The following is a 21,990-nucleotide window of genomic DNA, read 5'->3' as shown; positions in this document are numbered from 1 at the left end:
GCTTTCTTGCAGAGCAGCAGACATCATTAGTTCGGAGCTTATTTCGATTCGAATTATCATTGATTGGAGTCATTCGACTGCTTTAACCGTTCAGTAGGATGTGGAGAACCCGTTCAAAGGAATCATTCTTTAATTATCTGGAATCATTGTGAGCTGCTCTTGTGCCTTTATAGCAGACTTTAAATCCTGATGTTTTTCACTTTTTGTCGCTTAAGCTTCCTTAGTATTGTAAAAGTGCAAAGTTATATTTAAATCTAATCATTCTTTTGAACCAGTTCTACACATCGAACTGAAATGCTTAATAGATCTATTAGCGCACTGTCTCATTCTGTTGAGGGGGGAAACGCATTTTATTGTATGCTTTATTCTACATATATTTATGCACAATCATACAACCATTGGAATGACCACTAGGTCAATTCAGTCCGTCAAAACTGTTCTACAGACATAATGCCATTATATATACTGTAAAAGGGTTAACATAGTACATGGAATTAAGATGTTTTTTCCAGGCAAAAGAAATTATTCCTGATTTGTAAATCTACATATTTTTATTTAACATTAATTAACCATCTGGATGATCTTATATAATTGAATATATAAAAAAGCAACTGGATCCATTTTAAAACCAGAGATAGGCTACTGTTGCATGCTTTATTAATGACTCAAAACTGCATTATAACACAAGCATCTTGCAAAAGAAATGTTAATTTCAGGAAACCACAAAACAGGCCAATACTGCATGATAAATACATTTTTTACACAATCTTAATCATCATCTCTAGAAATGTGCAAGTTCAGTCCAATAATTCCAAAATGTAAACTTATGTGAAATAAATCAACTGGTGTCCACAAGCAGTATGTTAGCAATTCAACCTCAGAGATTAAAGTAACACACTTCAGAAACACAAATTACAGATATGCACACCTTAAAAAAAAAAAAGAAAAGAAAAAAAACATAAATAAACCAGCTGAAGGATCTCAAGCCTTTTATTCATATTAACAAAACAATATTTGAACCTTTTAAACTTATTTCTAACAAAATTTAACTAAGGTTTTTTTGTTGATTTATTTTAGACTGCAATGCAAAATGACACACATACACACCCTTCATTAGAAGTAAGGGTCAGTAGTAAAGACAGGTTAGCATATCAGACTACTACTATCAGTTAAACATGATAATGCCTAGTGACACAGAATCTATTTGGCATCATAACATATTCAATTGAATCTTATAGATCAACAATATTTCTCTCTCTGAATAAAGAACGAAATATGTGTTGCGTGAAGATGAAGAACTATTTTAATTGTTTTTCATCACAGCTCTGACTAGCAACCAAACCAAGTAAAAACAGGACTTTTAGCACAAAGTTAATGCACATATTCATCATCACTGACATCTGAATCGTCTGCATCAACTTCCCCTTCGATTACAGATTTCTTCCCTTTACAGCATGAAACAACCAAACCAATAAGAAAGACCTGCAACACAACAAAAGACTTATTAGGGCTACAGAATAATATTAATTATTTTTTCATTTTCATGTGTTCATCCATGCAATTTCCTTCACTAATTATAACAAGCTATTTCATGTAAAAAGATTTTTTTAAAAATGAGCATTTTTGGAAAATACATTACCACAAGGAAAGCCCAGTTGCCAAAATAGTAGATGGTGCTGAAGAACCAAAATTTGTGCAGGAACAGGTATGATCTTGTTACTGTGCACTTGTCTGGAAAACAAAATATGAACAAAATGTGACCTTAAATTTTGTATTCATTTTTGAAAGTAAAATATTTTAGTGTATTTTGAAGACGATGAGGGTTTTGATTTCTCATGCATTGCCTATATGGTGGCTCTATGATATTCTGGTCCCTAGACACGGCCCCTGCTTTAATGTAAGTCCAATAGGAATAAGCAAATGTGTGGAGTCGGAAGGTCAGTAGGTTAGTCTTCACCTTGCCTCCATGCAGAAGTAATCACACATGCACAACAGTACATGTTCTCATCAAAGTGCATGACACGGTAATTGCCAGCACACAGGCTTGTGTAATAGCATCAGCCACGCTTAACAGGTTTGTGCTAACAACACGCTGCCTTTCAACGCAGAGGTCTAGACTCCGCCTCAAGCTAACCTGACATGCTGACCAGAAAACCAGCAACAAACTGATGACCACGTCAGAGAAAATAAAGAGGGATCCAGGAAAATCAATGACACATTTGGATAAAAATAACAAACAAATATTTAGATGCTTCTTGGCAAACCAAAATAACCAATATTTGGACAAATGCAGAGAAGAAAAATATTTATTAGTGAAAGCACAAATAAACAGGACTGCAAGATTTGGGGGATTTTTTTATTTTTTTTTCTCATAAAAAATGTTATTGGAATTTAAATAGGATTTTAAAGATCAATGTTTGTTGTTCTTGTTTGTAGGGTTTTTGTGGCTATACAACAATGATGATAATAATGATGATGATAACAATTATTATTATTTAGGATCATTATTATTACTATTATTATTATTAATAAATAAAAAAATCCCCCAAATAAAATAAGAGATATTACTATTGCAATATGATTATTATTATATTAATAACTGCATTTACCATGTGATGCCTGAATCCTTAATTGAACAAAGAACTAAGAAAACTGTGAACATTAGCCATCTAATAGATTTAATCTGCTTTAAAAAATAGTTTGACAGCATCATCAGCCACACTGATGAACAGTCCAGGACTCGTGTGGTTTAGTTTGAGGTGTAGAATCTGCTGGTCTGATAGTTGTACTATACAATTAAATGGGTAGCAAGCAAGCTAATGTATGAAGAAGTTCATCTGGGCTCATGGATCAAACAGGGTGAGTGTCACTACAGCAGGAGGCTTGTAATCAGCTCAATCTGTCGAGCTGCTTGTGGAGATGCGGCCCCTACAGAGTGCTGTCTACAGAGGAAGGGAGGAGAAGTAGAGAGAGAGATCTGATGGTGTTTATTCAGATAATTAGCTGCTCCAGGCATGCAACAGGAGGACGGCTGAGACATGAAGACCTGCTTAAAAGGGAGAAGTGAAGGAAAACCCTCACATTAAAAAACATGAGCGGCACAAGAGGTTACTGAACTCACCCTTGTATTAGACATCCTATCATCTCATGCACATGTAGTCAAGGCACCATTTGCACTCAGCATTAACCTCTGTCCCAAGTGATCCCATCACAAAATCAACCAGAACCAGGATTGCTGCTCAAATCTAGTATTAACTTGAGTCCTAAATGTCTACATCTATCACTTAGAACATCAACAGGTGGATGTCAGGCAAAGGATGCTTTGCTTTGTGCATGTATTGACTTTCCTAAATGTTCTTGCTAATACTGACCAATTTAATTGGCCAAAATCAATTTAACCTGTTAGCCAGCACCCCCCCATTATGGGACTCACAGCTGAAAGTGCTCTACCAAACTTATAATAGTAACAGTTTCCTACTTCAGTGTGTTATAAACATAATTTTGGTGTCTTTTGTAAGAAGACCCTTTGGGCTTTATTTTTTATCAACCAGATTTGATAATGCTCAAAAATATTAAAAGTTATAGACACTGAAGTGCCTTGAATTTTTTTTTTTTTACCACACTTAAATATTTTTTTATTTGATATGAAAATACATGAAATGATAGCTGGAGCAATCTAGAAAAGTAATGGGTTGAAAGTCACATGTCTCGTGAGTTTCTATTTCAAATCTGAATAAGATATCATGAAAAATTAGACTCCTGCTAATATTTTTATGAGACTATGTCTATACCCCCCACCCCCCAAATATACAGTATATATATAAAAAAATATATATAAAAAAACAGTATTGAAGGCTTCTACAAACTATTTAGTCATTAAACACTGCATAGTTTTTTCCATTATAAAACACTAGACAGAAACTTAGACATCATATAAGTGATTTATTTGAGCACTAGAAAAATACAATAAGAATATTTGAGTAAGAAAATTATCCATTGCTCATGTTTTTATGTGTACTGCTTACACAAATGTAGCAAATACAGGCTTTATAAGCTTTCCATTGAAAAACAGCGATCTGTCGTCAATGCTTGAGGCTTAGATCTTTATAATGATACATAGTTTGTCAAGATTCAATTTGTCCCGTTTCATTTAATCTATTCATAAACACTGACACGCGCGAGTTTAGGGGCTTTCAGGACGAGGGCGTCGGGGGTGCTGGCTAACAGGTTAAGTAACTTTGAAATATAATCAAAAGCAAATGGTGAACATTTTTGCAGTTAATTCAATACTAAAGCAGATGGAGTTCCTAGTTTTGGCCAAATCATAAAGTTCTTCTGCACAAGACATTTTTTTTTTCACTTGAAACTAAGTTTCCAAGACTTCTGCCAAAAACAGGCTAATACAATGCTGTGCATGGCAAGCTTTGGCATCTCAGTGCACAAAGAATATCTTTAAAGGAAAGTTACAACGGGGTCTACGCAGTTGCCCCGATCCTCTGGTTCTGGCTCAGGACAAACTGAACCTGTTTGAGAGCAGGCACCGTCCTCCCCTCCTGCACTTTTCCTGCCATCTGCAGCTCAGCAGATGCTCACCTGAATTACAGGACAGATGGTTCTCAACGGTGCTCTGGCTAAACAAATCATTGTGTACATCCCTGACCCGGTTCACCTTCAGATCGCAGTCACTGCTGATGGAGAACGCCTGCCAGAGACCACAGCCATTCAGACCAGCAGTCTGTCCTCTCGCTCTGCTTGTGTGCCATTGTGTTGGCATTTGGGCTTTGGGCTAAAGGGATAGTTCACCCAAATGTGAAAATTTACATCTACTCACCCTTTTGTTTTACAAATCTGTATGCTTTTATTTTGTCTATGAAATGCAGAAATCAACATTTCTGAAGAACCATTATACAGCTTGTGCCAGGAGGAAAGAAAAAAATAAAAGTAGCCCATATACTACTCATGCACTTTATTCCAAATCTTTAAGCCATGTACACAAACTAGTGTTATCCAACTTAAATGGTTTAATAATTGTTAATATAAAAAAACTAACAATTTTACAAAAAGAAGAAAATGAAGTTAAAACACTAGTAAACATATAAGAATAAGAAAAATACATTAATTTTATAAAGAATTCTACTAAATCTTATAATGCAATAATAAGGTTAAAGTATATATATATATATATCAGTCGTATATATACACAACGTTGGTCATTAAAAAAAAGACAAAAGAATACCATAAGAACACAGCTTTAAGTTTAGTTTATTCTATATCTTTACCAATCTTTGTCATGAAAGGGGTGTGTAATCATTTAAAATAGAAGTATGATCACTTTTTCTTTAATATATTTTAAGAAGCAGGTGAGAATAAGTATGTTGTTTCCTTTTTACAGACACATGTATTGTACTAAATGACAAAAGAACATTTTATAGTCACAAAAGTTATTTAAAACATTAAAGCAGATGTTTAATACAATTTCTATGTTCTATGTAAAATCACTTTTGACAATTTAATTTGATGCAGATACCAAATCTCGTCTTTGACACACATACACAACATAAAATAAAATTTCTGGATTTTTCTGAAAAAGATCATTTGCTAATAATAATTTCAATTTGTATCTTTTCCTCACATAAAGAGTTTTAATGTAGTGCCATCTGGACCACTTTTATAGTGCTTCTCTTTTTTGTATCTTGTCAGCCCTCGGTCACTAAAGAGATGATAACAGTAAGCACTGATAAAAATTCTTCACAGTTTTCTCATTTCTGAGAAAAATATAACATCATTTGGGTTTGGAACAAGATAAGGGTGAGTTCATTTCTGAGTGAACCATCCCTTGAACTGAGGAAAAGTAACTGAGAGCAAGTGCATAACAGAGTGAGAGTTCAGTGAATGGTCAGTGCAGCAGGGCAGCCCTCTCTGAAAACATGCATTATTAATCATGACTCATTTGTTTCTGTGTATACACTGAATAAGAACTGGATGGAAATAGAGGAAAGTGCTCTAAAGTGTTTTCTCCCTACGAGGAGAACATTCTCTCAACCCCTCTGTTTGTTTGGTTTGGGGCTTTTGCTTTTTTCTCCACTGTTTTTCTAAAAGCACTCTGCACATTTCACTATGTACCCGAGTTTTCCAGGCTCGCTGAACCTCGGACCAGTGCTCTCGACGGGAAGCTGCCTGGCTCTACTCAATCTGAGTGGACCCCAGAGATGGATGTTGAAAACCACCCTACCCTTTTCAGCTGCCTGCAAACTATCTGACATGGACAAAGACCTCCACCTACAGACTCATGTTGGAGAACAACTGTACAACTGTCTTGAGGTCTAGATATTATTTATCTAAGATACCACCAACCAGAAACACAACTGATGATGATGAACCCACTGTGACTTACAAAAAGCTCCTCATTATGAATGCTGTACTCAAATCAAAATCCTTCTGTTTATCATCCCATCATCAAAAGTCATCATCAAAAGTGATTTTACATATATATATATATATATATATATATATATATATATATATATATATATATATATATATATATATATATATATATGTTGATTACTGTTACCTTTACTTAAAAATAATCATCATCAACAAAAACACAATCATTAATTGAAATAAACATAAAAACTGCAACTAACATTCTGTTAAAGCATGTGTGTGTGTGTGTGTGTGTGAGTTTGAGCAGTAAGAAAGAAAAAGAAAAAACAGTTTTACATAGCAAACGATTTTACAATGTGACTATGTATTTCAAATAATTTCTGTTCTTTTGAACTGTCTATTCATCCAAGAATCCTGAAATATATATATATAAATAGAAAAAGTTATTTAAATTGTAATAATATTTTATAATATCAAATAAATGCCAACTTAGGAAGCAAAATAGTCTTATTTCAAAAACATTTGGTAGCATACTGTGAGTATATAAAATGATAATATCTATATACAAAATATATAAATACTGTTTATATAAAATGTCACAAACATTGCCTATTGTGAATTCTCAAACTAGAAGGTTAAAAATGACACTAACTAAAATGCATATTTAAAATGAACACAGTACAATTACAATTAGTTACAACTGTGAGCAAACTGATGGTTGCATTTGTCCCAGATAATGCCGCAGGTCATAACGTGTATGAACATCAACAGCATAAGCTGACAAGCATGCTTCCTATTAGAATACTGATGGAAAGTCAATTTATTGACCAGAACCCTACAGTCACACTACCAGATTTGAAAAACCCAAATAGCCCAAAACCCCAATAGTCTCTATATGCAAATTTCTCTTATCTCACATTTAAAACTTCCAAAAAGCACTCACAGTTAACTGTAACTGAAGCTTAATGAGTAACCCATTGTACTAATACACAGGCGCAAATCATTAATGGTTCAGTCATCTTCGAACATGATACTGCAATACATACTTTAGGATATGCCATAAACAAAAAATCTAATCTTTGTCATTACTTGCTTTATTAATATATATTAACATAAAAAAGATGCTGTTATACCAATGACTATGTACAGTATGTGCAATGAATGCTATTGTAGCTGTTTGGAGTCTCAGTAACAGCATGTGTCTGTGAACTGTGTGCACTGGATCTGAATCAGCTTAAATGAGACTGCATTTAGATGCATTAAATTCTCTCCACATACCATTGGTCCAAATCTACCACTAAAGTAACACCGTGGGGTGCACATGGCAGCATGGACCCGTGCCAGGCTGTGCCTGACGTGGCTATTAATTAAAGTGTTCCTTAATTATCTGCTCTGTTTTAGTGCTTAGCTGAGTAATTATAGCTAGCTATCTATGTGCCAGACCAGGGGTGAATTCAGACATACTAAGAAACCCACAAACGGAGGAAAACAAGCGATCAATGGTTTAAAGTAATAGTTCGACCAATATGAGTCCCACATCATATGCTGTCTGATTCAAGAATGACTCATTCTTTACATCAATACCATCTGTGAACTAAATGAACTGACTGACTGAAAGAATTCATCTCAAAATAATGAATTGTTCTATTTCTCATGAACACACTAAGGCGAGCTTATGCAGATGTCAAGATTTTAATTTTCACTTATATTTTGGTCTGCTCCTCCTTCTAGAAATCCATCTTTACCAGTGTTGTAACAACAAGTAACATGAGTTACTTTCCCTAGCACCTTCATTCTTTTTAAAAGTGTGTCCTCATCTGTCATAGTTGCATGCAACTACAAGGGTGAGTAAATGATGACAATATTTTCATTTTTGGATGAACTATTATTGTAATGAAGACTATAATCACAAATCCTCTGCTATGCCTAAAACAGATAGAAATAGTTTAGATATCAGTCAGTATATTGGAAGCAAATGCACATTTCACTTCTGCATGTTTTCTTCCCTCTGTCTTTAGATCTGCCTTTTTTTAAGCCAACAGATGCCTAGATTTGGCACCGATTTCTCAAAAGGCTTTAACTGGAGCATTTGCTAATCTTTATCACAAAGTAATAAAAGTGAGAGCCAAAAACAGGCAGCTAGAAGGCAAGGGCTTTTCAGAACGACCTCAAGGGAAAGAGAAGATGCAGCAAAAGAGGTGAGTGTAATGCTCACACTGAGGAAACTGCAGAATGGGACGGCGTCAGATCGAGTGCGAAATCGCATGCAATCAAAGGGTGGCACTTTTCAATACAAATAATCCTGTGGGGTTAGAATGAAATCAGATTGAAAAAGGAGTGGAGGAGTGCAGCAGTAGAGCATGAGTGATATCAGAGCTGCTGTCTCACCTGTTGCCAATCCTCATATTTATAGCAGCAATATAACAGACAGACTCCCGTGACTCATGATTCACACTAGTCATCCATAGCACCTCTCTCGGTAAATGTGCATGGAGAAAGAAAATAGAACAAGTGCATACTTCACATCTTTAGAATACCTCAAGGAATGGCAGTGGATCGGAATACAGCTCTGGATTTAAACACATAAAAATACTTTTATTCAGCAAGGATGCATTAAACTGACCAAAAGTGAAAGTCGAGACTTTTACATGTTACTATTCTATTTAAATTAATCATTCTTTTGAACGTTCTATTTAAACAAATCTTAAAAATCATGGATTTCTATAAAAAATAAAAACAGCAGCACAATTGTTTTTAACATTAATAATGTTTCTTGAACATTAAATAAGCATATTATTATAATTTCTGAAGGATCATGTGACACTGAAGATTGGCGTAATGGCTATAATGAAAATTCAGTTTCGCCATCACATGAATAAATTACATTTTAAACTGTATTAAAAATTGTAATATTTAACAATATTACTTTTTTTTTTACTGTATTTCTGATCAACTAAACACAGCCTTATTAAGCATAAGAGATTTCTTTCAAAAACATTTAAAAATCTTTCAAAACCCAAAGGTTTGAACAGTAGCGTGTATTATTTAATAAATTAATACATTTATTAGTGGAAGAGAATCAGACACATGGAATGAGGAGTATCCATAGGACCAAATGTAAATTAAATTAAGCCAATCAGCTATCTTAATTAGTCTTATAATTTTAATAATCAGCCGAATATTTTAGGATTATGTACAGTACAGACCAAAAGTTTGGAAACATTATTATTTTTAATGTTTTTGAAAGACGTTTCTTCTGTTCATCAAGCCTGCATTTATTTGATCAAAATTGTGAAATATTATTACAACTTAAAATAAAAGTTTTCTATTTGAATATACTTAAAAAAAATAATTTATTCCTGTGATGCAAAGCTGAATTTTCAGCATCATTACTCCAGCCTTCAGTGTCACATGTAACATCCAGTCTATCACATGATCATTTAGAAATCATTCTAATATTCTGATTAATTATGAGTGTTGGAAACAGTTCTGCTGTCTAATATATTTGATAAATAAAAGGTTAAAAAGAACTGCATTTATTCAAAATAAAAATAAAAATCACTTTTTATCAGTTTAACACATACATCCTTGCTGAATAAAAGTATTGATTTTATTTTAAAAAAAGAAAGAAAAGAAAATACTGACCCCAAATTACTGACCAGTAGTGTATATTGTTATTACAAAATATTTATATTTTAAAAACAAAGCTTCTTTTTTTTTTTACTTTTTATTCATCAAAGTATCCTAAAAAAGTATCACATTCTGAAAAAATATTAAGCAGCAGAACTGTTTCCAACTTTGATAATGAATCATCATATAAGAATGATTTCTAAAGGATCATGTGATAATGATCCTAAAAATTCAGCTTTGCATCACAGAAATAAATGATAATTTAAAGTATAATAAATGTAAAAACAATTATTTTAAATTGTAATAATATATCACAATATTACATTTTTTTCTTTATTTTTGGTCAAATAAATGCAGGCTTGATGAGCAGAAGAAACTTCTTTCAAAAACATTAAAAATAGTAATGTTTCCAAACTTTTGGTCTGTACTGTATATTAAATGTCGAAATGCAAACTTTGAATGACAAAGCTCTCAAATCTCATTCAAATCGCATGTAATTGATGTCAAACCTTCACTTGTAAAATTCACTTATGTTCCTCACAAAAAAAAAAAGGATGATCATATGGTTTCATAAGACTCAGAATTTAGTGCATGGGTCATATGGACTGCTTTTCTGTATTTTCAGAGCTTGCTCCAGACCCCATTATTTCAATTCTATATATGGAAGGACATAATAACATGTAAATGATGGAAATTGTTTTTATCACTTTAAAAGTTAGAAAGTGTTTTGTTGGCCAATAAGTTTCTTCCATGTTAGATGACTGTGCTGGACATTGTTAAAATGTCCAGGTAAATATTCTTCAGAAGATACTGGACCCCTTAATTCATAATATACTATGCTATAAATATATTTCAGTAAAACAAGTGTGGCCTTCGCCTATTCTGAAAAACACATTTCCTGTATTGCATTCAACAAGCACCCATGATAGAACTCTATCATAAAAGAATGGTTTCCTTCAAAATGTTCATCAATCACTGACTTTTGTCTAATATCTTTCTTTCTCTTCATTACAGCAGCATCTGAAGCTATAGGAGGACACAATATGGTGGAGAATCTCAGGTTTAGGAACAAACAGAATGACTGGCATCTGCTGAACAAGAACCAATTCATCCAGATACTGACTTAACAGTGATTTGTGTTTTTTTAAGAAATTGTTTTGTAAAAAAAAGAAAAAAAAGATCATAAGTATTTGCCATCTTTGAGCACATCAAACATCGTTCTCTTTTGAACATCCTTCATGCCGTTGCTAGGGAACAGTCCTGACAATGAGGTGAGCACTTGATTTCTTCAGCATTAAAATATGTGTTCTGCCTTCCCATGTCAGACATATGACCCTTATGGAATCACATTTTCTAATGCACCATTCAACTAAAACAAAGTTTACTAGTGTTTTATTACTATGATATTTAGATGTCATAGATGTGAATATCTGAGTATGAGTAAATGATTCAAATATACATAGAACTTCACAAAACGCCAAAAAGAGAGCAGCACCATGGAACTTCTTAGTACGTTTTTCATGTTTTATGGACATTCCCTCAAAAAAATAAAAAAAAATAAAATGTGCTGAAATATGAAAATGTCATAGGCGTGCTTGAGATTTTAAGTGCCAATGTTGTTCCCTTCAGTCAAACTGAGGCCTAAGCAGATTTTGAACGTACACCAGTGAGACGGTTAATGAGAATTTAATTAAGACGGTTTCTTAGAGTTCCTTAAACCTCTGAGAGGTTTATGAGAAAACAAATGAATGCTGAAAAATGACATTAAAGTTAATCAGGTAAAGTTGATCACAACTATGTGAAAAGGATTTCCTTTTAAAGTGCCCCTATTATACCATTTTAACCGTTTCTAATATTGTCTCCTACAATAGGATTACATGCATGGTCAAAAAACTATATTTGAAACTTTTATACTATATTCCAAGCCTCCTGGAGCTTAAACTCAACTCTTGTGTGACTTTTTTAAGACTATACATAATGCACACATCATATGGATTAATATTATGGTGCATTTTCTAAACTTGACAGACCTACTTATCAACATATTACACATTGTTTGAACATTTAGTTAATATCTCCATTTCTATTCTATTGTGGGGGAAATGAAACTCAAACAGTCTGAATTAACACAAGAATGAGTAAATAATTACTTTTTTTGTAATTTCAAAGAGAACTAATCCTTTTCACAGTAAGACTAAAGTATTTGAATCTGCTTTTGAGTGTCTGAAAATGTCTAATAATTTAACAGAGGAATAAATATTGAAATCGTTATTATTTATTTTCTTACTCGTTTCAACAACGCTCGGAGCTCTTATGATCAGTGCTGTAAAAATCAACAGGATATATTTTTCCAAACAAACCACATTTGTGCATTTGCTGAGAGCCAGACGAGCATCATGCGTTCATTAGACCATGTTTAGAAATCAATCTGACAGGATGAGGAAATTTATGCCTGGCCGACTGAAGTGGAGAGCAGAACATTGTAAGTTTCGTTTTAATTTGTGGCTCCTGAATCTATTGGCACACCAAGTGACTTGGTGGATGGTAGCCATGGCAACAACACTTGATCCTCCAGATACACTGTATCACATATATCTGAACTAAAATGAACAGATATAATATCATTAAATTAATGCAGAGAAATTCAGGAAGAGAGACATGCAGGAGCTAAAATAAATCAGAAAAACGAAGTATTGTGAAAATAAGGCCGATAATGCAGTTGCCTGTTGAATGCATAAAAAATGCACATAAAGACACGAGCGATGCTGTTTGTCAGATGAACTCCATAGCTGTGCATTCAGCAGTTCAGATGACTTCAGCAGCAGTTTGAACTCAAATTCTGCATGCATAGCGAGATCCCATGAATCCCAGCTCCTGTTTAATTGACACTAAGGGTGGGCGGTATGACCAAAATCTTTCATTACAACATGACTCATTTTATATAATGGCATCGTATGTGTTTTCTACTGGTCTGTATACGGGACGCCTACATTTACTTCACTATATTACAATTAAATCTAATCTAATCTTGACAAACTATATATCGTTGGAAAGGTCTAAGACTCCCAAATATATATTTTACCAATGTTTGTTTGTTAAAAATTATGTATCAAAAGTAATAGATTAATTTATGACAAGAGTGAACCCTCAAAAATCAAAAACAGGAGTTTTTGACCTTTGTTAAAAAAAAAAAGACTTCTTCGTTGCCTTTTTCTCCATCACATTTTAGAAATGATCAGAAATTATATATCGACTGAAAACTTAAAATCTCAGAATTCATCCTTTAAAACCCATTTTAAAATCAGACTTTGCATTACCATGTAAATGGTACATCAATATCATGTTACAAAATGTTTTCATTCATGAATTATAAAAATGTAAGTTTGAATCGTGCACTACAAAGTCTATGTTCAAAAATGTGAGTGACAGTTAAGGGGTTAAAAACACAATAAGAAAGCTACGTTATTATCAAATAAATTAATAGATATGATAAAATAATAACTTATTTATTATCAATTTTGTAAATGTAAATTTTTTTTTGGAACCTGTGATACTTTCATCGGGATTATTTGATGAATAAAAAGTAAAAAAAAGAACAGCATTTATAAAAAAAAAAAACAACAAAAAAAAAAAACAATCTTCTCTATTAATATCCACTAACGGTCTGTAATTTCTTTTTTTTCAGCAAAGATGTGTTAAATTGATAAAAAGTGACGGTAAAGACTTATATTGTTATTTCTATTTCGAATAAATACTGTTTTTTAACTTTTTATTCATTAAAGAATCCTGAAAAAAGTATCACAGATTCCAAAAAAAAAAAAAAAAAAAAAAAAAAACATTTGAGCAGTTTCCAACATTGATAATAAATCAGCATTCTGTTCAAATCAAAATGATTTCTGAAGTATCATGTGACACTGAAGACTGGGGTAATGGATGATGAACATTCAGCTTTGTATCACATGAATAAACTATATTTTACAGTATATTAAAATAGAAAACTGTTATTTTCAGATGTAATCATATTTCACAATATTATAGATTTTTTTTCTGTATTTTGAATATTTGAGCAGAAATGTCTTCAAAAATAACATTAAAAATCTTACTGAACCAAAACTCTTGAAATACATTACATAAAATAATTTGTAAATGATATCATATGATTTTATAATTTATTTATTAAATGATAAATTCTAAATATAATTTATATATGACTGAAAATAGGAACAAACGTATAGATTGTATATATTTAATTTTTATATTTAGTTTTATATGTAATTATTATAATATTTTTTTTTGTTTTTTCAGCATTTTATTTTATTAGTCCAAGAGCCAGGACTCAAACTCAGGACGCTCAAAGAGCAATGATTATATATATGTTATATAGTTTAAATGTAAAGTTATGCACAAAAGACACTAAATCCTCAGTGGATGCCATATTCAAAGTCATAAAATAGTCAAAATACATACATCTGTGTTTGCACATGAACTGAAGTCTATATAAATGTGTGAAGATAAAATGTCGCCTAGCAACCATATGCAACTAAACTCTCAACACAACACCCCATAATAACTAGTTCTGACACGTTTTGACTTGTGAAGAATACGTCATGCTCAGTATTTTCACATTTATCCATATTTCCCTATCAAGTGAAAATAACGTAAAGCAGTCCTGCAAACAACTAGCAACACAAAAATATCTTCCTCAATACAGCACAACTTCTACCAGATGACACATTTCTTCCGTCATACGGTATATCCCATCATGCCGCTCGGCACTAATTGACACTCTCCATCACTCAACACAAAGCACTTCCTCCAGGAGCTTGAAGGACAACCCAACCCCGGTGTTATTGCCAATCCAAGCTGTGCTCTGTGAAGCAGGACTCGCCTCTTGCTCTGTCGACTTGAGGCGTGAGAGTGGCGGGGTTCGAGAGCACGGGTCGGGCCCTGCAGGGAGAGATGCTCTCGGTTGGATACTGCGCCCTCCCTGTCGCATGTGTTCTCCCTGCTTGACACTTCCTCCCACTCACGCCTGGTTGTGCAATGGCTGTTACGCAAGACAGAGCAGCTTCCAGAGTGATGAGAAGACTCGGGTTGCTGCACAAGAGGGAAAGATCTGGCAAAGCGAGAGGACTGCAGATGAAAAACTGCAACACAAAGAGAGCGAGCGAGAATATTATTCGATATTATTCAATTCTTTCATCTACAGGCCAGCTGGCAGGGTGGGTTTTTGCTTCAGGTCAACAGGTACGACAGGACGAGCACACATTGAGGCCAGGAAGCTCAGCATCTCATCAAGGGTATAAAAGTGACAGTCGATATGCTGAGAGAAGAGTCTGGAGAGAATTGGGGAAAGGGCTGAATTGATTACTCATTCAATTGCAATAATTAAGCGGCTACTTGAGGCACTCTGTTTTAACATGCCTTTTGTCATTTATTACTCTTTAAAAGAGGAAAAGCATCCAACCATCAGCATCTGAACCACTGGGGGAAAATGAGCTGAATATTTTGGCCAGCACACAAAAAGAGGCAGACATTATTAAAAGATGAAAGGTGGTGCCCAGCCTTTAGGCAATATTACACATTTTAGGTTAATGCAATTTGACAACTTTTTGATTACTTTTAACCTAACTTGTTTATCACATTGATTTGATTAGGACAATCTTGTATATCATTGATATAAATCAATATGATACGGGGGGGTTATAAATCGATAAAAAGCTAATAATTAAATCTTAAAAACTTACATGAAAAGAAATGAATGCTTTCAAAATAAAAGCTTAAAATTTAAAGCATTTAAGAAATTATATAATGAATGACTTGCTGCAATTTTTGAGAACATTATGTAATCACATAATCAAGGAAAAATACTATATGACTATACTATATGACTATAGTCTGATTATGAATATTTTAAAACATAAATATTTTTCACCTAATTAAAAGTATTTAATTTTTGGAATCTGATTACATAATCCATACTACATATAATCAGTTGGATAAGCCACACTGAAAGCTAAAATATTCAACATAATTTAATATAATATAATATAATATAATATAATATAATATAATATAATATAATATAATATAATATAATATAATATAATATAATATTATTTAATATATGCACACACCTGTGAATGATGTCAACTAAATTAATTCAAAATTAATTTAGATATTTCATACATAAGTAAAAATTAATGTATAAGTAGATTTCACCCTTTTTTCTTTTGATTTAAATATTTGTCCCTATAAGTGCCAACCATCTTATGTATATGATTAACATGAACTTAATGAACATTAATTCATACAGTAGTCCAAATATCAAGCAGACTTAATTTCTTTCATCTGAGGAGATGCTGAATGGTGGTTATTTGAATGACCTCTGAAGGACATTATATAGCCATAAATAATGTCAACAATAACAACTGTTTACACTGACTTCCTAAACCAAGCTGGCCAGCTCTCGGCATCATTAAAGGGTTAGTTCACCCAGATAGCAAAATTATGTAATTAATAACTTACCCTCATGTTGTTTCAAACCCGTAAGACCGTTTATCTTTGGAACACAGTTTAAGATATTTTAGATTTAGTCCAAGAGCTCTCAGTCCCTCCATTGAAGCTGTCTGTACAGTATACTGCCCATGTCCAGAAAGGTAAGAAAAACATCATCAAAGTAGTCCATGTGACATCAGAGGGTCAGTTAGAATTTTTTGAAGCATCGAAAATAAATTTTTTGTCCAAAAATAGCAAAAACGACGACTTTATTCAGCATTGTCTTCTCTTCCGTGTCTGTTGTGTGAGAGAGTTCAAAACAAAGCAGTCTGGATATCCGGTTCGCGAACGAATCATTCAGTTCACCAAATCGAACTGAATAATTTTAAACGGTTCGCATCTCTAATACGCATTAGTCCACAAATGACTTAAGCTGTTAACTTTTTTAATGTGGCTGACACTCTCTGAGTTCAAACAAACCAATATCCTGGAGTAATGCATGCACTCAAACAGTACACTGACTGAACTGCTGTGAAGAGAGAACTGAAGATGAACACCGAGCCGAGCCAGATAAGAAGAATCGAGGAGCTGATGATACTGCGCATGTGTGATTCAGCGTGAAGCAGACTGACACACAGAGCACATGAACCGAACTGATTCTTTTGGTGATTGATTCTGAACTGATTCTTTGCTAGTGTTCTGAGCACGGGTAAACCGAAGGCTTGAATCAAGGGCAATCATCGCAAACGACGCCATTACGTCGAGCGCAAAAGAACCGGTGAACCGTTTTCTTCAACCGGTTTATCGAATCGAACTGTCCGAAAGAACTACTGGTGATCCGAAAACCGATGCAACCGGTTCTTGACTCGTGAACGAGTCAGTCTATTGTTCGTTATCTGGCTCGGCTCTGTGTTCATCTTCAGTTCTCTCTTCACAGCAGTTCAGTCAGTGTACTGTTATTGGTTTGTTTGAACTCAGAGAGTGTCAGCCACATTAAAAAAGTTAACAGCTTAAGTAATTTGTGGATTAATGCGTATTAGAGATGCGAACTGTTTAAAACGATTTAGTTCGATTTGGTGAACTGAATGATTCGTTCGCGAACCGGATATCCAGACTGCTTTGTTTTGAACTCTCTCACACAACAGACACGGAAGAGAAGACAATGCTGAATAAAGTCGTCGTTTTTGCTATTTTTGGACCAAAATGTATTTTCGATGCTTCAAAAAATTCTAACTGACCCTCTGATGTCACATGGACTACTTTGATGATGTTTTTCTTACCTTTCTGGACATGGACAGTACTGTACACACAACTTCAATGGAGGGACTGAGAGCTCTCGGACTAAATCTAAAATATCTTAAACTGTGTTCCAAAGATAAACGGTCTTACGGGTTTGAAACAACATGAGGGTAAGTTATTAATTACATAATTTTGCTATCTGGGTGAACTAACTCCTTTAAGCGGATCAAAAATGGCCCCTTTTTGGAAAATAAAACGTTAGCCTGTTCCAATTATCCAGAACAAAGACAACAAATCTGACTTCACTGCAATGATCTGAGAAATCATTTGGGGGTGAAAAACAGCCGCCTCTCAGCTAGAGCGACTCCAATCACAAAAATCAAACCCTGATAATGAGGCGAGAGTCTCAATATCAGAGGCAACCACAGGAACAGTTCAAATATTTGTTGTGATACACCATCTGGAGAAAGATGAAGACAGATGATTCAGAAATGTAAAAAAAATAAGCATTTTTGTCAATTAAGTCATACCACAAACAAACTGCTGAGAGCTTTTAATTCCACTCAGCATGCCTAATGGATTCAAACCACAGTAGAGGAAACTTTGTTAAGATAAAATGAGCTAATATCGAGGACATTTTCAAATGATTGATGTAGATTGTCAAAAATATTTTACCGCACCATGTTTTTTTTCTGCCCATTTTGCCAAAAGCTGTATCATACTGATAGTGAACATTAATTGTAATAAAAGCAAATGGAAATCACATATCCCGCTGTGAAGCAATGGAGAGTCCCGTGCTAATGGACGGTGTACAGCTTGTCTTGCACTGTTTTATCTGAAAACAGTAATGAGGCGTTTTGCTGGTGATTGGTAGGTGGCAGAAACACAATGACTGGGCTCCGCTGACCGACCGCAGATGGGAAAAGGCCAAAATCCACACAAACAGATTGGGAGGCTGTGCTGGTTGGCAAGCAGATGGCTTAAAACTATGCTGGTTCTAAAGTGCGAGTCAACTGGAGATGGATCAATTTTGGGTGACCCGCAGAGTAACTTCTGTTGCACAGATTTATCCTCCATTGTGCGAGACAGCGCCTCATTTTGGCTTTAAGAGACTTAATTGCGTTATAATACAGAGCATTGTTTAAAGGAGGCATATGGGGAAGCTTTCACGCAGGCACATATAAATGCAACGCAACTGATTTCTAACGTTTTTTTGTTCTGCTTATCATTAAAGGTATTTGCTAAAGAAAACATTACAATTACTGTTGCTCATAGCAAAGGTTAGAGATTTAATCAGTGTGTACAACTCGTGGCATTTGTGCTACGAACTTGAAGGATACTTCAAATCATGCGGCTTGTTGAGGTGTGCTATTACTGTTCAAAGCAATCTGACTTTTTTTTTTACCTGGCAGGGAATAAAATGAGTGGCATTTACTTACACTGAAGGGACCTGAGCCATAACAGTTCAAAAACATGCTAAAAAAACATTCAGAACACTGTAGCAACTGTGTAGCAACCACTTAGAACACACTAGCAACAGCACAGGAATATGCTAAAAAACGTACTCGGTTACTAAACGTAACCTCGGTTCTCTCTAGAAGAGCGAACGAGTACTGCGTCTTAGCTAAGACGCTACGGGAAAAGTCTCTTTTCACGAAATACTGAAGCAAAAAATTATCCTTAATTTTGTATTTTTGTAAAGCGCATTTGCAGCAGTACACAGCCATAGGCGAGACGGCTCGCTCGCTCACTGGCTTGTTCTGCGGCAACTGCACAGCCTATCGAGCGCAGGCTGATGCAACATCAGACCAATAAGGGCGCTTCGCGCCCTTCTTGCCACTTCCCGCCGAAACGGGTGTGGCCCAACCTATAAAAGGAGCTCGAAAAGGCTGACTCACCTGATTTATTTCATCGCCGAAGCGAACCAGAGTGAATCGTACGCACGGCAGAGAACGCAGTACTCGTTCGCTCTTCTAGAGAGAACCGAGGTTACGTTTAGTAACCGAGTACGTTCTCTTACGAGAGCTCTCTCGTACTGCGTCTTAGCTAAGACGCTACGGGAACCCGATGTAAAACGCCGTGCGCGCAGGGATCACACACCGATAAACCTGAAGCAACGCCCAGGATATACAGTGCACAGTCACCTGAGGGACTCACAGAGAGTCCGGGACAGAAAAAAGGGGGAAAAACCCTCCGTCCCATATCTAGCAGCATCCGTAGATGCGGCAATATGACATCACACAGCCGAGGCAAGGCCTGACCAATGTGGCAATGCGGGTCTTACGCAATACTGCCCATATAACAGTCGGCAGCGCCTAGCGCTCATGAATTCAGAATTCCCCTCAGGGCCCTGATTCTTCTATACCGACAGCAGCCTTGCTTGCAAGGCGGGAACCTCCAGGTTATAGAACCTGATAAATGTAGACGGCGAGGCCCAACCCGCCGCCATACATATATCCTGCAACGAGATCACAGTAGACCACGCCCACGATGAGGCGACGCCTCTTGTGGAGCGTGCTCTGACGCCCAACGGGCACTGAAGGCCCCTGGAAGCGTAAGCTAACGCTATGGCGTCAACTATCCATCTGGATAGAGTCTGTCTCGAAACAGCCATTCCTTTGGAACGTCCATCGAATGAGACAAATAGCTGCTCCGTCTGCCGAAAGGCAGCAGAGCGAGACACATAAGCTCTTAAAACCCTGACAGGGCAAAGAAGACTCGAGTCTCCATCCTCCCCTGACACCGGCAGGGCGGACAGGGCAATAACCTGAGCCCGAAACGGTGTGTTGAGGGATTTCGGCACATAACCGTGCCTAGGTTTGAGTATGACCCTTGAGTCATTGGGCCCAAACTCCAAGCACGACTGGCTCACCGAGAGCGCGTGCAAATCACCCACACGCTTCACAGAAGCGAGAGCCAACAAGAATACTGTCTTGAACGACAGATGCTGAAGGCTAACCGATTGGATAGGCTCAAAAGGGGGACCCTTCAAGGCCTCCAAAACCGCCGCGAGGTCCCACATAGGGACTGACGGAGGTCTGGGAGGATTCAGCCTCCTAGCTCCTCTGAGGAACCGGATGACTAAATCGTTCCTTCCTATTGACTGACCGGACGCCGTTTCAGAAAACGCCGCGATGGCCGCCACATAAACTTTGAGCGTGGATGGGGCTCTGCCCTTATCCAACAGCTCCTGTAGGAAGGAGAGGACCTCCGTCACCTCACAACTAAGGGGTGAATAACCTCGAGCTGTGCACCAGCTGGAGAACACCGACCACTTCGAGGCATACAGACGTCGTGTCGACGGAGCTCTAGCCTGAGTGATGGTATTTAGCACTCCCACTGCGAGATCAGCGGGTAACCGTTGAGTGCCCATACATGGAGGGACCACAACTCCGGTTGAGGGTGCCAAATCGAGCCCCTGGCCTGCGAGAGGAGATCTCTCCTCAACGGTACCGGCCATGGGGCGACATCTGCTAATTGCATCAAATCTGGGAACCATGGTTGGTTCTTCCAAAGAGGTGCCACAAGCAGTATTGAACATCTCGTTTCTCTCACCCGTTCTATCACCTGCGGAAGGAGGGAGACGGGAGGGAACGCATAAAGCGGGCAGCACGGCCATTTCCGTGACAGCGTGCTTTCGTTCTTGGAAAAGAATGCGGGGCAGTGAGCGTTTTCGTGGGACGCAAAGAGGTCCACCTCCGCCATGCCAAATCTCTCCCACAACAGCCGAACTGTTTGCGGGTGTAGAGACCATTCGCCCGTAGGGACATTGCCTCTGGACAGCCTGTCTGGACCCAGATTCTGCAGTCCAGGCACATGCACCGCTCTCAGCGAGCGCACGTTGCGTTGAGCCCAAATCAGGAGGCGTTCCGTCAGCCTGTACAGGTTTCGGGACCCGAGACCGCCCTGGCGATTTATGTAGGACACCACGGACATGTTGTCCGAACGGACTACGACGTGGTGATCCTTGATATGGGGACAAAAGCGCGTCAGCGCATTCTCCACTGCCAGCATTTCCAGGCAGTTGATATGATGGAGCTTTTCCCGTTCTGACCATAGGCCAAAGAACGGTCTGCCTTCGAGCAGCGCTCCCCATCCCGAAGTGGAGGCGTCCGTCGACACCATTTTCACACTCGGGGAAGTCCCCAGGCTTACACCTGATCGGTACCAGCCGTTCGCTGTCCAAGGTGCTAGAGCCGCAACACAGCTCTGATCGACCTTGAAATGCAGCCGGCC

General features: G+C 36.6%; 1 protein-coding gene across 1 annotated transcript in view; it reads right to left on the bottom strand.

The window, feature by feature from the left end:
* Nucleotides 1-640: 640 nt before the first annotated feature.
* LOC132156819 (lysosomal cobalamin transport escort protein LMBD1-like) overlaps nucleotides 641-21,990 on the bottom strand; it is a 95,373-nt gene continuing 74,023 nt past the window's right edge. Inside the window, exons 15-16 of the mRNA XM_059565854.1 lie at nucleotides 1,640-1,731; nucleotides 641-1,482 (exon numbers count right to left, since the gene is read on the bottom strand). Coding sequence (XP_059421837.1) covers nucleotides 1,372-1,482; nucleotides 1,640-1,731 — 203 coding nt within the window. The 3' untranslated portion in view covers nucleotides 641-1,371. The remainder of the gene's footprint in view (nucleotides 1,483-1,639; nucleotides 1,732-21,990) is intronic.

This window comes from Carassius carassius, chromosome 14, assembly GCF_963082965.1.
Source record: "Carassius carassius chromosome 14, fCarCar2.1, whole genome shotgun sequence".
Classification (NCBI taxonomy): domain Eukaryota; kingdom Metazoa; phylum Chordata; class Actinopteri; order Cypriniformes; family Cyprinidae; genus Carassius; species Carassius carassius.
Note: the sequence above shows the minus strand (reverse complement) of the source record. Positions and strands in the feature narration are given on the sequence as shown.